At 49.4% G+C, this 12,711-nt stretch overlaps 1 protein-coding gene across 1 annotated transcript; it reads left to right on the top strand.

The window, feature by feature from the left end:
* The first annotated feature begins 9,205 nt into the window (after positions 1-9,205).
* Positions 9,206-11,476, top strand: LOC126176660 (elastin-like). The gene has a single exon (XM_049923818.1). The coding sequence runs from the start codon at positions 9,206-9,208 to the stop codon at positions 11,474-11,476; it is 2,271 nt and encodes a 756-aa protein (XP_049779775.1).
* The last annotated feature ends 1,235 nt before the right edge of the window (positions 11,477-12,711 follow it).

Raw genomic sequence — 12,711 nt, 5'->3', positions numbered from 1 at the left:
CAGATGACACGCGATCGGCCGATCGCGTTCTAGAGTTCATTCGTGCCAGTGAAATGACGTCAGTCATTTGAATTTTTTTTTTTTTTTTTTTTTGGGACAACCAACCCCCTTCTGTAGTGAATTTTTAAGCCTTCCTTCTGCTTTTAGTTTCTCCAATTTTATGACTTTCGTTCCCATTGCTGCAAGTTTCCGTTTTCGTTTTTTTACTGTTTCCTAAGTCACAGACCTGGCGATAATGACCTTAGCAGTTTTGCGCCCTAAAACCATAACAAAAAAAAAGATTTAGCATTCCTTGTTGGAAAGAAATCACATCTATTAACTAAATTTCGTACCTTCGTCTTATAACTTCTACTTCATAACCTCGACTGCTGATTCGCGACCTCCAGCCAGCAGCTGATCTTGGAAAATGTTCGGGCGTCCCACACTCGGCCGCAGGCGAGGGCCGCTGACGTCGCAGCACTTCCGTCGCCCACAGCTGCTGCCGTGTGAGGCGTAGGGGATTTTGAGCCAATTTGTAATATTACACGGCAGATGTTCAGAGTGAGGCTCTGGCACCGTGACACCGTAAACAATTTGCCTGCAAAATATAGAACTGTGACGTATTACCTTCTGTAGTCCTATGTATTACTTTAAGAGATTCTCTTGTGTACGGATTACTTTTATGACAGTCACTACATACTTAGACGATTACACTCGGTTTCCCCTCTCTCTTTCCCCCTCCCGACTCTGATGTAAGATTTATCAGATTTGCGTTGCCACAGGTCCTCATTATTGAATGTTTATTTAGAAGTTGCCACTGGTTGTCATAATTACGTATGTAGCATTAAGTATTTAAAGGCTCATTTGCATTAATTGTGGATTGTCTGACACTTGATAGAGCAGAGTAATAGACGTATTATGATTACTAGTATTTATTCGCCTGACATACCCACAATCTAACAAAGGCTGTCGGCCATCCATTCGACAACTGCATCAGTTTTTAGTTATGTTCATCTGAGTAACGTCGCGCTCTGTGTTGTAAATCCCCTTCTTCAGCATGACGATGGCAGACGACGCACGGGCACTGCTGCATCTGCAACAGCCCGGCGTCTCGTGCCCACCGTCATCGACCATCTTCCATATAATCCCGTCTTGGCCACATAAGGGTTTGTCTCTTTCCAGAACTTGAACACTGAGAACTTGACTTTGTTGACAACCTCAAGTCTGCTTGTACTGCTTCACCACTACCAAAGTCAACCACTCTACAGTAACCGTATCAACAAATTGGTCCTCATCGGGAGAAATATAGGCATCGCCAGGATGACTGTGTCGAGAAATAAATACGTAGACGTGAAGAACAGATATGTAGAATGCTCATAAAATTTGTTTCATTTAACTAGCTTTAACAGTTTTCGCACAAAAAATGTGGAGTCATAACTTTTCACCACGCCCTCGTCGTGAGGCCAGTATGTTTAATCGGCAGAAACTAGCACGCCGTTGAAGCTACTGTCTTTCGTGACAAGTAAACTGGCAGTGGCAAAGGTGCCATTCCTGGCCGAAAGAAGTCTGGTAGTAGCAAAGGCTGGCCTTAATTTGCAGGAGAATTTTCTGAGACCGTACGAATGAAGCACAATGTGGTGTGCATACTGTAAGACCTTCGGTACACACACCATCAGATTATTTGACTTGTCGCTCTAACGAAGTAGGCGAGTGTCAGCAATATGTCTCGTGGTCTTAACGTGGCGTTGTTTATCTGCTGCCGTTAAGTCAGACGATAGAAATGCCACTTGCACGCTTAAAGTAGCAGATTGACGGTGACCAACTTTAAACAGAACTTGATTAATTTTCACACACATTTATTAAAATAAAAAAGCATACACTTGATTCTGGATGCTGTTTACAATTGACAATCTAACGTACCAAGACCAAAGGAACTTCAATCTTATTCTCACATATCTCTGATACTTGACAAAGTGTCTATTCATTTATCTTCATGGCTATGGACAAGAATATGGTAATCTTATTAGACTGAAACTTGACTACAGACTAATGCAGACTGACTAATCGGAGGTCTGTACACTCGTTATAATACCTCACGCGTTCAGGTATCACTGCGTGAGTGTGGTCCGTGAGGAGAAAAGGTTCTACGTTTGCAGCACTCTCATTGCCTGTGTTACATATTAATACGCGGATCGCGGAAGCAGAGTTTGGTCCGTCTCTAAGGCAGCGCCATCTCATAGTGCGGAGACGGACGAGCGCTGCGCCTGCGCTGTTGTGCTTAGCGGGGTGCACTCTAGTGGGAAAGTTGTGTACGTGCTGACTATGCAGAACTATGTACACATCACACAACATTGTAGAGAAGTTAACTACGGCCTCTGGAAAAACCGGAACAGGGAGAATCGAAGCCGTTTAGATGTGCTGCTACAAATCAATGTTGAGAGGTGATAAAGTAAGGAATGACGAGGTTCTCCTCAGAATCGTTGAGGAGAGGAACATGTGGGACATGCTGGTAGGGACGGTGGGGAGACAGGGTTAAGACATCGAGGAATGACTCGAGAGGCGCAGAGGCGCCCGTGGGGTGACAAAGTGCAGATTATTCTGCCTGAAATGTAAGTTACGTTCCACATGTTTAGTTACAATTAAAAGTACACCAAATTCCTATTAATGGGATCGCATTATCTGTGTTGACGTCGGCGCTTTGTGAAACTGAAGCCTGCAATATTCTTTCGCAATTACAGTGAATACTTTCGTTTAGAATACGAATACCAGATTTGTAGATGACCGAAACATCCGCGAGAGTGTAAACAGTGATTTCTGTCAGCCAAGGTTTGAGCAGCTAGGTGACGCCGATATACAGTACAGCCCAGTCAAGGACGACCGAATAAGGTCGATCGGGCAAAATTCTTGTAGTCGCGAAATTTGCTACATTGGCAGCAGGGTGTGTCACGAGCAACACACCGAAAGTCGTCACAGGTGGGGTTTGAGCATGGGGGTGGGCCGGGCTGTTGAACGTCACTTTGTTTTTCTCGAATAACACACACTGCAACTTCTAGCGAAAATGTTTCTCGATGTAAAACTAAATTGCATCGAATTTCCCACTAAAATGTCCTATCCATTTTCCGTCTGTCACTAATAGCTTTCACATTGCTAGGCATGGAAAAATTGTGATTATTAAAGAGTTTTCATCCTAAAATTAAATGTTAATGGTTAAACGAAGTGGTTCGCTTCACATTGAGCACATCTGACTCGTTTGCATGTGGCGGCGTCGCACACACTCCCGACTGCTTCCGCGTCCATTTGCGAGAGTTACAATAAGGCTGCACTATAATACTGCGACAGTTACACCTGGCAGATCTGGTCCTACGACTATGTTTGTTCGGTAACATTTTCCCCGACTTAACGGTATGGTTCACGTCTAATGGGGGGTATGTCTCTTTCATCAGCAGGACTGGTGCAACAAAGTGTGGTGGTTAGAGATGCTCTTGGCCCTTAAATTGTTAGCATTGGTTATCTGCTGAGCATATAGCTGTCTCAGAGTTACGACAGTTGTCTTGGATGTCCAGAGAGTGTGAGCACTAAGCAGTCCACTCCCCGCCCTTCCGTCCTTTCTCTGTCAGCAACGTTTCTCTGCAAAGACGTCCGCGAGTTGCGACAGGTTCTTCTGTAGCGCGATGACCTCCGCTGAATGACTGAGCATCGTTTGTGACAGCTACGATACTGGAGGTGATTACACACATGTTGTGCAAATATCTTTGCCACTACTGGGTTGAAATGGCACTAAGCACTAAGGGATTTAACATCTGAGATCATCAGTCCACTAGACTTAGGTTTACGTAGTTCTGAGGACAGCACACATATCCATGCCCGAGGCAGGATTCGAACCTGCGACCATAGCAGCAGCGTGCTTTCGGACCGAAGTGCCTAGAACCGATCCGCCACAGCGGCCGACCACTACTGGGCAGATGGTCTGCCGCAGTGCCTACGTTTCAGCCCGGGTGTAGTCTTGGCTGGTGCCACGTAATACTAAACTCTGACATCTTGTGACGTAATTTGAAGCATAGGGAGAGGTGGTAGTCTGTTATAAACAGAGGTCCTCCAGTTATAAAATGGGAAAGTGTGTGAAATGTGTGTACAGTTCAGGAGAATGCGGAAAAAATATCTCAAAATCAGTGTGGTGTCTGCTGGTGTCGCATATTATTTGTATTAAGAAATAGGAAGAAAATGTGTCTGTTGCCCAGCTCCAAACTGACACCCCCCCTCCCACAAGAGTTCGTTATAAAAGAAGACGACGAGGAGGAGGAGGAGGAGGAGGAGGAGGAGCTGGAGGAGCTGGAGGAGGAGCTGGAGGAGCAGGAGCTGGAGGAGGAGGAGCTGGAGGAGGAGGAGCTGGAGGAGGAGGAGCTGGAGGAGGAGGAGCTGGAGGAGGAGGAGCTGGAGGAGGAGGAGCTGGAGGAGGAGGAGCTGGAGGAGGAGGAGCTGGAGGAGGAGGAGCTGGAGGAGCTGGAGGAGGAGGAGCTGGAGGAGCTGGAGGAGGAGGAGCTGGAGGAGCTGGAGGAGCTGGAGGAGCTGGAGGAGCTGGAGGAGCTGGAGGAGCTGGAGGAGCTGGAGGAGCTGGAGGAGCTGGAGGAGCTGGAGGAGCTGGAGGAGCTGGAGGAGCTGGAGGAGCTGGAGGAGCTGGAGGAGCTGGAGGAGCTGGAGGAGCTGGAGGAGCTGGAGGAGCTGGAGGAGCTGGAGGAGCTGGAGGAGCTGGAGGAGCTGGAGGAGCTGGAGGAGCTGGAGGAGCTGGAGGAGCTGGAGGAGCTGGAGGAGCTGGAGGAGCTGGAGGAGCTGGAGGAGCTGGAGGAGCTGGAGGAGCTGGAGGAGCTGGAGGAGCTGGAGGAGCTGGAGGAGCTGGAGGAGCTGGAGGAGCTGGAGGAGCTGGAGGAGCTGGAGGAGCTGGAGGAGCTGGAGGAGCTGGAGGAGCTGGAGGAGCTGGAGGAGGAGGAGGAGGATGAGGATCAGCTTGATCCTAGAATATGAGTAGCACAATTGCCTGGGTGATCCCCCCCCCCCCCCCCTGTGGGACCTCGATCGATTCCCGGTGGTTTCCTGTGGGAGAGGGAGTGGGGGCTCCAAGGAGGGCAGGTAGGTGACTGATATCAGGTGTGTAACACGTCACCACATGTGATGATAGTTACATGTGCTAGAACTGGCATTGCTGTCTTACTTCTGATATTTTATTAATAAACACAAAGGGAGCTACATCTTCTAATTTCTCGGTAACCTGTCTATTTCTGCACCTGCAGTTCAATGTGCTCCGTAATTTGCTTCGTTAACTGTATCCTCTGTCATCTGGTTAGCCTGCACTTTATGCTCACCAGGCACAGAAACCACCTCGTCTCTATCATGTGTAGCATCGTGCATTTCAGTATGCTCTTTAATCTGGATTGCGACTTCTTGAGCAGCTGTTCTTTCATTCATCTTGTCTCTTTTACGGTAATTCCAGTTACCGAGCAATAGCCTTGACTAATCTGGACTGTTAACTTTCCCCAAGAACAGCTTTCTGGTCTTTTACTAAAACAGGTCAAACTTTAGCAGTTCTAATCGAACGATTATTTCTCTCACCGACCGTGCTGTCGCACCTTACTTCTTTTCGCAATTACTTCTTTTCGCAATTACTTCTTTTCGCAATTACTTCTTTTCGCAATTACTTCTTTTCGCAATTACTTCTTTTCGCAATTACTTCTTTTCGCAATTACTTCTTTTCGCAATTACTTCTTTTCGCAATTACTTCTTTTCGCAATTACTTCTTTTCGCAATTACTTCTTTTCGCAATTACTTCTTTTCGCAATTACTTCTTTTCGCAATTACTTCTTTTCGCAATTACTTCTTTTCGCAATTACTTCTTTTCGCAATTACTTCTTTTCGCAATTACTTCTTTTCGCAATTACTTCTTTTCGCAATTACTTCTTTTCGCAATTACTTCTTTTCGCAATTACTTCTTTTCGCAATTACTTCTTTTCGCAATTACTTCTTTTCGCAATTACTTCTTTTCGCAATTACTGATTTGATCTTCAATAATGAATTCCGACTTCTTAAAAATACAGACGATAGTTTCAAAAAGACAGACGAAGGTGTCATTGAACAAGACGAGAAAGAAATGGAGTCTTACGGTAGCGCTCCTCTGCCTTCTCTAATTATTCGTCCAACTTTCTCAATGTTCATCTGCCTTTTCCACTATCCTCTTGAGATTTTCATTTGCCTTCCGGAGACAATCAAGGAGAAGTGCCTGAATGCTAATAAATAGCAGTGAAGATGAATGTGGGACGTTTCCGCTGCCTGAGACGACGTCACGATCTATTTACTCAGCGCAGCAACAAACTCCACCACACTCTTCAAAGAGTAAAATAAACTCTTCTCACAAATGCTGCATGAAATTCAATGTAAAGGATGTTGTGTACATTGTGCAATAACTGATGGTGATTTATTTTACAAGAAAGGCGGAAAGATGTCGCACATTTGAGTAATAAAACAACTGATTGTGTCCGAAAATCCTCACAAAAACTTAATCACACCCGGATCTTCAGCACGTCACAAACGATAAGCCTTGGAAAGCTCCTATCAGTACCGTTTCACTAAGGCGAGGCCAAATTTTTGACTGTATTTTTAGACAACGAATAAGACAAAATCTTCCTCACTTACAGGTCAGGAGGCACAATAAAACTATGCCCAAACACACACAAATATTTCACCCAAAATATGATGAGCACTCAGGAAAACGATGGACAATTACTCACCAGCTTTTCCTGAAGAGTAGTGAAATGTCCAAACATAGGATGGACGAAGGATAGGAGACTTGGAACGGCGAACGCAGGCTGAGCACATCTTTTTCCTTTAAGAAATAACAAATTTATCTCAGAATATGCCAACAGAGCGATAAATAAAACCGCGATTTTCTATTGCACGTCATACATAATAATGAACAGCAAGTTTTCTCATACATAAGCAGTCTGTAAGACAAGAGAAATTTCAATTAAACAACAACCTTCACTTACATAAGTAAGTTTAAAAAAGAAACAATAATTGAAATGATTACTGTTTATCACAATAAGTAGGCCGAAGCCACGCTTACCCCTGCAGGGGCCTGTCTTAGAACTCAGTAGACAACAAGGCCCTTAAATAACACCCACACAGGTATAACAGTCGAATTAAGCAAAGATTCGTAATTTAAATTACACAACATCAAGAACAAGAATCAGTCCTCAGAGGCAGAGGGAAAATTTACAACCTTATGTTCTGGTAATCTTCCAATAAGTTTCAAGAAGTATGTAACCAAGTTAGGCCAAGCTGACCATCGAGAGCAGTTAGTTACAGATGGAATTTACACGTTCAAAACTGATGTATGGTAAATGTTCGTACACTCAGATACAAAAAAAATAGACTCTAGGGTTCGTTACGTTAGAAGACAAGACAGAGCAAGCTCGAAAAAGCTTTCCAGATATCCTGCCTGGTGGGAGATTTTAAGTTGTTTAGCAGCAGCAGCAGCAGCAGCAGCAGCAGCAGCTGGGATCGAAACTTCAGTGAGAGCTAACGGTCACCGGAGACGACGTCCGGGTACAAGCGCAGGCCAAAGTACACGGGTACGTGCACGCAGGCAAGCGCCGCGTGAATTACAGAAGCAGAGGCTGTCTGCATATACCATACACATTAAGACACTAAAGTCGAGAGCGTCGGCAACAAGATCTTCGCGTCTTTTAAGACTTAAAGTAACGTAACGTTTGCTAAGCAATTACTGAACTTTTAACTTAAGGTTCAAATCTTTTAATTATATGGAGAGATTTTAACTGCAGTACTAAAACTGCTAATATAAAAGGATAGGACTCTTGCTATAAACAGTAGGAGATTTACTAATAGACATCGAATGCTACTTCGAAACTGCATAATAACAGGTACAAGCTTTTTTGACTGGCATGGACTTCAGGCTTAACAATTACAGATGAGATTGTCGTTGCAGACCCATAAGATTAAAACCCACCTGAAATCTAAACATCAGAACGTGGAAACATCAAAAGCTAATCAAACACTGCTCAAAACTTACTACAGATGAAGAAGACTTAACCCTTAACTGGTCTAGTGGGGTCTCACAGACCCCAGGACTTTTTTCTACACGTCCCTGTATATCTAAGCAACAGATGGCGCTGGCGGTTTTGGTATTTTCTATGATTGTAATCAAAGCAGTTTTAGGTCGGTTATACTTGGCAGGTGTATTGAAATCAGGAAACGAAGATGTTTCTAGTCTTTTTGCTTCAGATAGTACAGGTAGAGAGATCTTCTGGGCCACTATGAGTGTCACGAGATTCTTGTTCATTCTTGCAGCCTTGCCGTTTCACTGTGCCCAGACACGAGTAGAGCGAAGGGAGAGAAATAAACTTGCTCCTATTCGTGAAATTTGGGATACATTCATCCATAATTGTATTCAGTATTTTGTTGTTGGAAGCTTTGTGACTGTTGACGAAATGCTGGTACCATTTCGGCGACGATGCCCTTTTAAAATGTACATGCCTAAAAAACCTAATAAATGTGGAATAAAAGTTCTATGCCTCGCAGATTCCAGTGACTTTGATATCAATAACGCTTTCATTTATATTGGTTCAGAAAGTGCGTTGGCACTGACATGTTTCTGCGAACTTCAAACAGTGCTGTGAATAATTGAACCCATCAAAGGGACAAATCGTAATGTGACTGTCGACAATTAGTTCACCTCCATTGAACTTTCTGAGAAATATAAAACACAGCTCACTATCCTGGGAACAGTCAGAGCCAACAAACCTGAAATTCCACAAAAATTCAAAACTAGCCGGCCTAGACAAATTGGATCTACTCTCTTTGGACATAATGCAGACCTCACGCTTTGTTCACATGTTCCGAAGAATAACAAGGCAGTTATTTTATTGTCCAGCATGCATCACGACCATAAGATAACACTCTGTAATTGATTATCATTTTAGTTTTTCCAATGAGACAAAGGGTGGGCAAGATGCCATTGACCAGCTGTGTGGTACATACACCACTTCGAGACGCACAAGGAGATGACCTATGGCTATTTTCTTAGCAATATTGGACATTGCTGGTGTAAACAGTGCTATTGTGTCATACCGCAAGCCTAATTCAACAACACAGTAGATGCAAAAAAGGAAATTTTAGACTGCTTTAGGCATGCCACTTATCAAAGAGCATATGAATAGACATGAAACATGATATCTTCCAAGGGAGCTGCAGCAGGTTGCTGCAAAAAAATAGAGGTGGAGACGAAGACGTGGGGAGTCCAGAGCCGCATGTCAGAAAGTGGCGTTGTCAGTTGTGCCCTCGAGAAAAAGACGGAAAGGAAATATTCTTCTATGGAGTGTCGCCGGGAGTGTCGCCGGGAGTGTCGCCGGGAGTGTCGCCGGGAGTGTCGCCGGGAGTGTCGCCGGGAGTGTCGCCGGGAGTGTCGCCGGGAGTGTCGCCGGGAGTGTCGCCGGGAGTGTCGCCGGGAGTGTCGCCGGGAGTGTCGCCGGGAGTGTCGCCGGGAGTGTCGCCGGGAGTGTCGCCGGGAGTGTCGCCGGGAGTGTCGCCGGGAGTGTCGCCGGGAGTGTCGCCGGGAGTGTCGCCGGGAGTGTCGCCGGGAGTGTCGCCGGGAGTGTCGCCGGGAGTGTCGCCGGGAGTGTCGCCGGGAGTGTCGCCGGGAGTGTCGCCGGGAGTGTCGCCGGGAGTGTCGCCGGGAGTGTCGCCGGGAGTGTCGCCGGGAGTGTCGCCGGGAGTGTCGCCGGGAGTGTCGCCGGGAGTGTCGCCGGGAGTGTCGCCGGGAGTGTCGCCGGGAGTGTCGCCGGGAGTGTCGCCGGGAGTGTCGCCGGGAGTGTCGCCGGGAGTGTCGCCGGGAGTGTCGCCGGGAGTGTCGCCGGGAGTGTCGCCGGGAGTGTCGCCGGGAGTGTCGCCGGGAGTGTCGCCGGGAGTGTCGCCGGGAGTGTCGCCGGGAGTGTCGCCGGGAGTGTCGCCGGGAGTGTCGCCGGGAGTGTCGCCGGGAGTGTCGCCGGGAGTGTCGCCGGGAGTGTCGCCGGGAGTGTCGCCGGGAGTGTCGCCGGGAGTGTCGCCGGGAGTGTCGCCGGGAGTGTCGCCGGGAGTGTCGCCGGGAGTGTCGCCGGGAGTGTCGCCGGGAGTGTCGCCGGGAGTGTCGCCGGGAGTGTCGCCGGGAGTGTCGCCGGGAGTGTCGCCGGGAGTGTCGCCGGGAGTGTCGCCGGGAGTGTCGCCGGGAGTGTCGCCGGGAGTGTCGCCGGGAGTGTCGCCGGGAGTGTCGCCGGGAGTGTCGCCGGGAGTGTCGCCGGGAGTGTCGCCGGGAGTGTCGCCGGGAGTGTCGCCGGGAGTGTCGCCGGGAGTGTCGCCGGGAGTGTCGCCGGGAGTGTCGCCGGGAGTGTCGCCGGGAGTGTCGCCGGGAGTGTCGCCGGGAGTGTCGCCGGGAGTGTCGCCGGGAGTGTCGCCGGGAGTGTCGCCGGGAGTGTCGCCGGGAGTGTCGCCGGGAGTGTCGCCGGGAGTGTCGCCGGGAGTGTCGCCGGGAGTGTCGCCGGGAGTGTCGCCGGGAGTGTCGCCGGGAGTGTCGCCGGGAGTGTCGCCGGGAGTGTCGCCGGGAGTGTCGCCGGGAGTGTCGCCGGGAGTGTCGCCGGGAGTGTCGCCGGGAGTGTCGCCGGGAGTGTCGCCGGGAGTGTCGCCGGGAGTGTCGCCGGGAGTGTCGCCGGGAGTGTCGCCGGGAGTGTCGCCGGGAGTGTCGCCGGGAGTGTCGCCGGGAGTGTCGCCGGGAGTGTCGCCGGGAGTGTCGCCGGGAGTGTCGCCGGGAGTGTCGCCGGGAGTGTCGCCGGGAGTGTCGCCGGGAGTGTCGCCGGGAGTGTCGCCGGGAGTGTCGCCGGGAGTGTCGCCGGGAGTGTCGCCGGGAGTGTCGCCGGGAGTGTCGCCGGGAGTGTCGCCGGGAGTGTCGCCGGGAGTGTCGCCGGGAGTGTCGCCGGGAGTGTCGCCGGGAGTGTCGCCGGGAGTGTCGCCGGGAGTGTCGCCGGGAGTGTCGCCGGGAGTGTCGCCGGGAGTGTCGCCGGGAGTGTCGCCGGGAGTGTCGCCGGGAGTGTCGCCGGGAGTGTCGCCGGGAGTGTCGCCGGGAGTGTCGCCGGGAGTGTCGCCGGGAGTGTCGCCGGGAGTGTCGCCGGGAGTGTCGCCGGGAGTGTCGCCGGGAGTGTCGCCGGGAGTGTCGCCGGGAGTGTCGCCGGGAGTGTCGCCGGGAGTGTCGCCGGGAGTGTCGCCGGGAGTGTCGCCGGGAGTGTCGCCGGGAGTGTCGCCGGGAGTGTCGCCGGGAGTGTCGCCGGGAGTGTCGCCGGGAGTGTCGCCGGGAGTGTCGCCGGGAGTGTCGCCGGGAGTGTCGCCGGGAGTGTCGCCGGGAGTGTCGCCGGGAGTGTCGCCGGGAGTGTCGCCGGGAGTGTCGCCGGGAGTGTCGCCCTATTGAGAAACAACGTTTGAAACTAGCCACGGAGGGATTCCACAGCCTACAACACATGTCGTGTATGGGCAGCGCGATTAATAACACAAGCATAACGACTATGTTACTGTCACTCTGCATAAAAGCGGTCTTGAGTCTACAGGCACACATGGTTCGCTGATGGGACTAAGATTTCTGGTAGAAATGCTGTTCACCATTTGGAATCAACTCTATCCATTCAACCACGTACTTGAGCTGTAGAGACATCTTTTAATGATTACGGCATGGGTGAATCGTACTCGTGGCCTACTCATATCTCGAAACGAGTCGCCTTTCTGGAACTTAGCACTGGAGTTTTTGCTGTTTGGGATCCTTAGCATATGTTCTTTTTAGACGATACTGTGCATCTTGTAACTGTTCCTCAATCTCTGCCCTCTCGCTGCAGCTTCGTCCATGTGATCGTTCCAGTTTGTCTGACTGAACGGAAGTCAAACAGCGTTATATTCTGCATCCCGTGGAGAAACATGACTAACTGTAAAAAATGTGTGTGAAATCTTAGGGACTGATGACCTTAGCAGTTAAGTCCCATAAGCTTACACACTACTTAGCCTAAATTATCCTATGGACGAACACACACACACACACACACACACACACACACACACACACACACACACACACCCATGCCCGAGGGAGGACTCGAACCTCCGCCGGGACCAGCCGCACAGAGGAGGGACTGAGTTAATGCGTCAGGACCACATTTTGACCCCTCGGTGGAAATGGGAACATGTTGTCATAGCTCCACCAGTCGTGTACAATGTGTAAGGCAAGCATCGAACGAAGCTTTCCCCTGCAACTCGAGGTAGCAGAAAGCATAATTATTACGAGCAGTTATGGTGGTGTTTCTTGTTGGGAAAATAAGGAAGACTACACATCACACGGCGTTGGAGGAGGACGAGAATTTTGCGAGTGCATTGCGATACAACTCTAAACTACATACAGGTACAGAAGTCTGAAGAGATCTGCGTCTCTCAGGGAGCATTCACTTCTATACTGAAACATTCTCTCGCACCTCAGTATTTTGTACCATCCAACAAAGTTTCTAGGTTTTCTATCATCGCTATTTTGTATCATCTGTTAAGGCCCTGGTAATATCTTATCGATTTCTCTGTCTCCTGATACATATGAAACAAATACAGTCTGCTTTCCAGCATTGATCATATGTGGCAATCCTATTGGATATGCAAGTATTGGTTGATTGG

Source organism: Schistocerca cancellata, chromosome 3, assembly GCF_023864275.1.
Source record: "Schistocerca cancellata isolate TAMUIC-IGC-003103 chromosome 3, iqSchCanc2.1, whole genome shotgun sequence".
NCBI classification, from domain to species: Eukaryota; Metazoa; Arthropoda; class Insecta; order Orthoptera; family Acrididae; genus Schistocerca; species Schistocerca cancellata.
Note: the sequence above shows the minus strand (reverse complement) of the source record. Positions and strands in the feature narration are given on the sequence as shown.

Bases quoted from the DNA above. Each gene is read 5' to 3' on its own strand.
- LOC126176660 (XM_049923818.1), top strand. From the start codon at position 9,206: ATGAAACATGATATCTTCCAAGGGAGCTGCAGCAGGTTGCTGCAAAAA.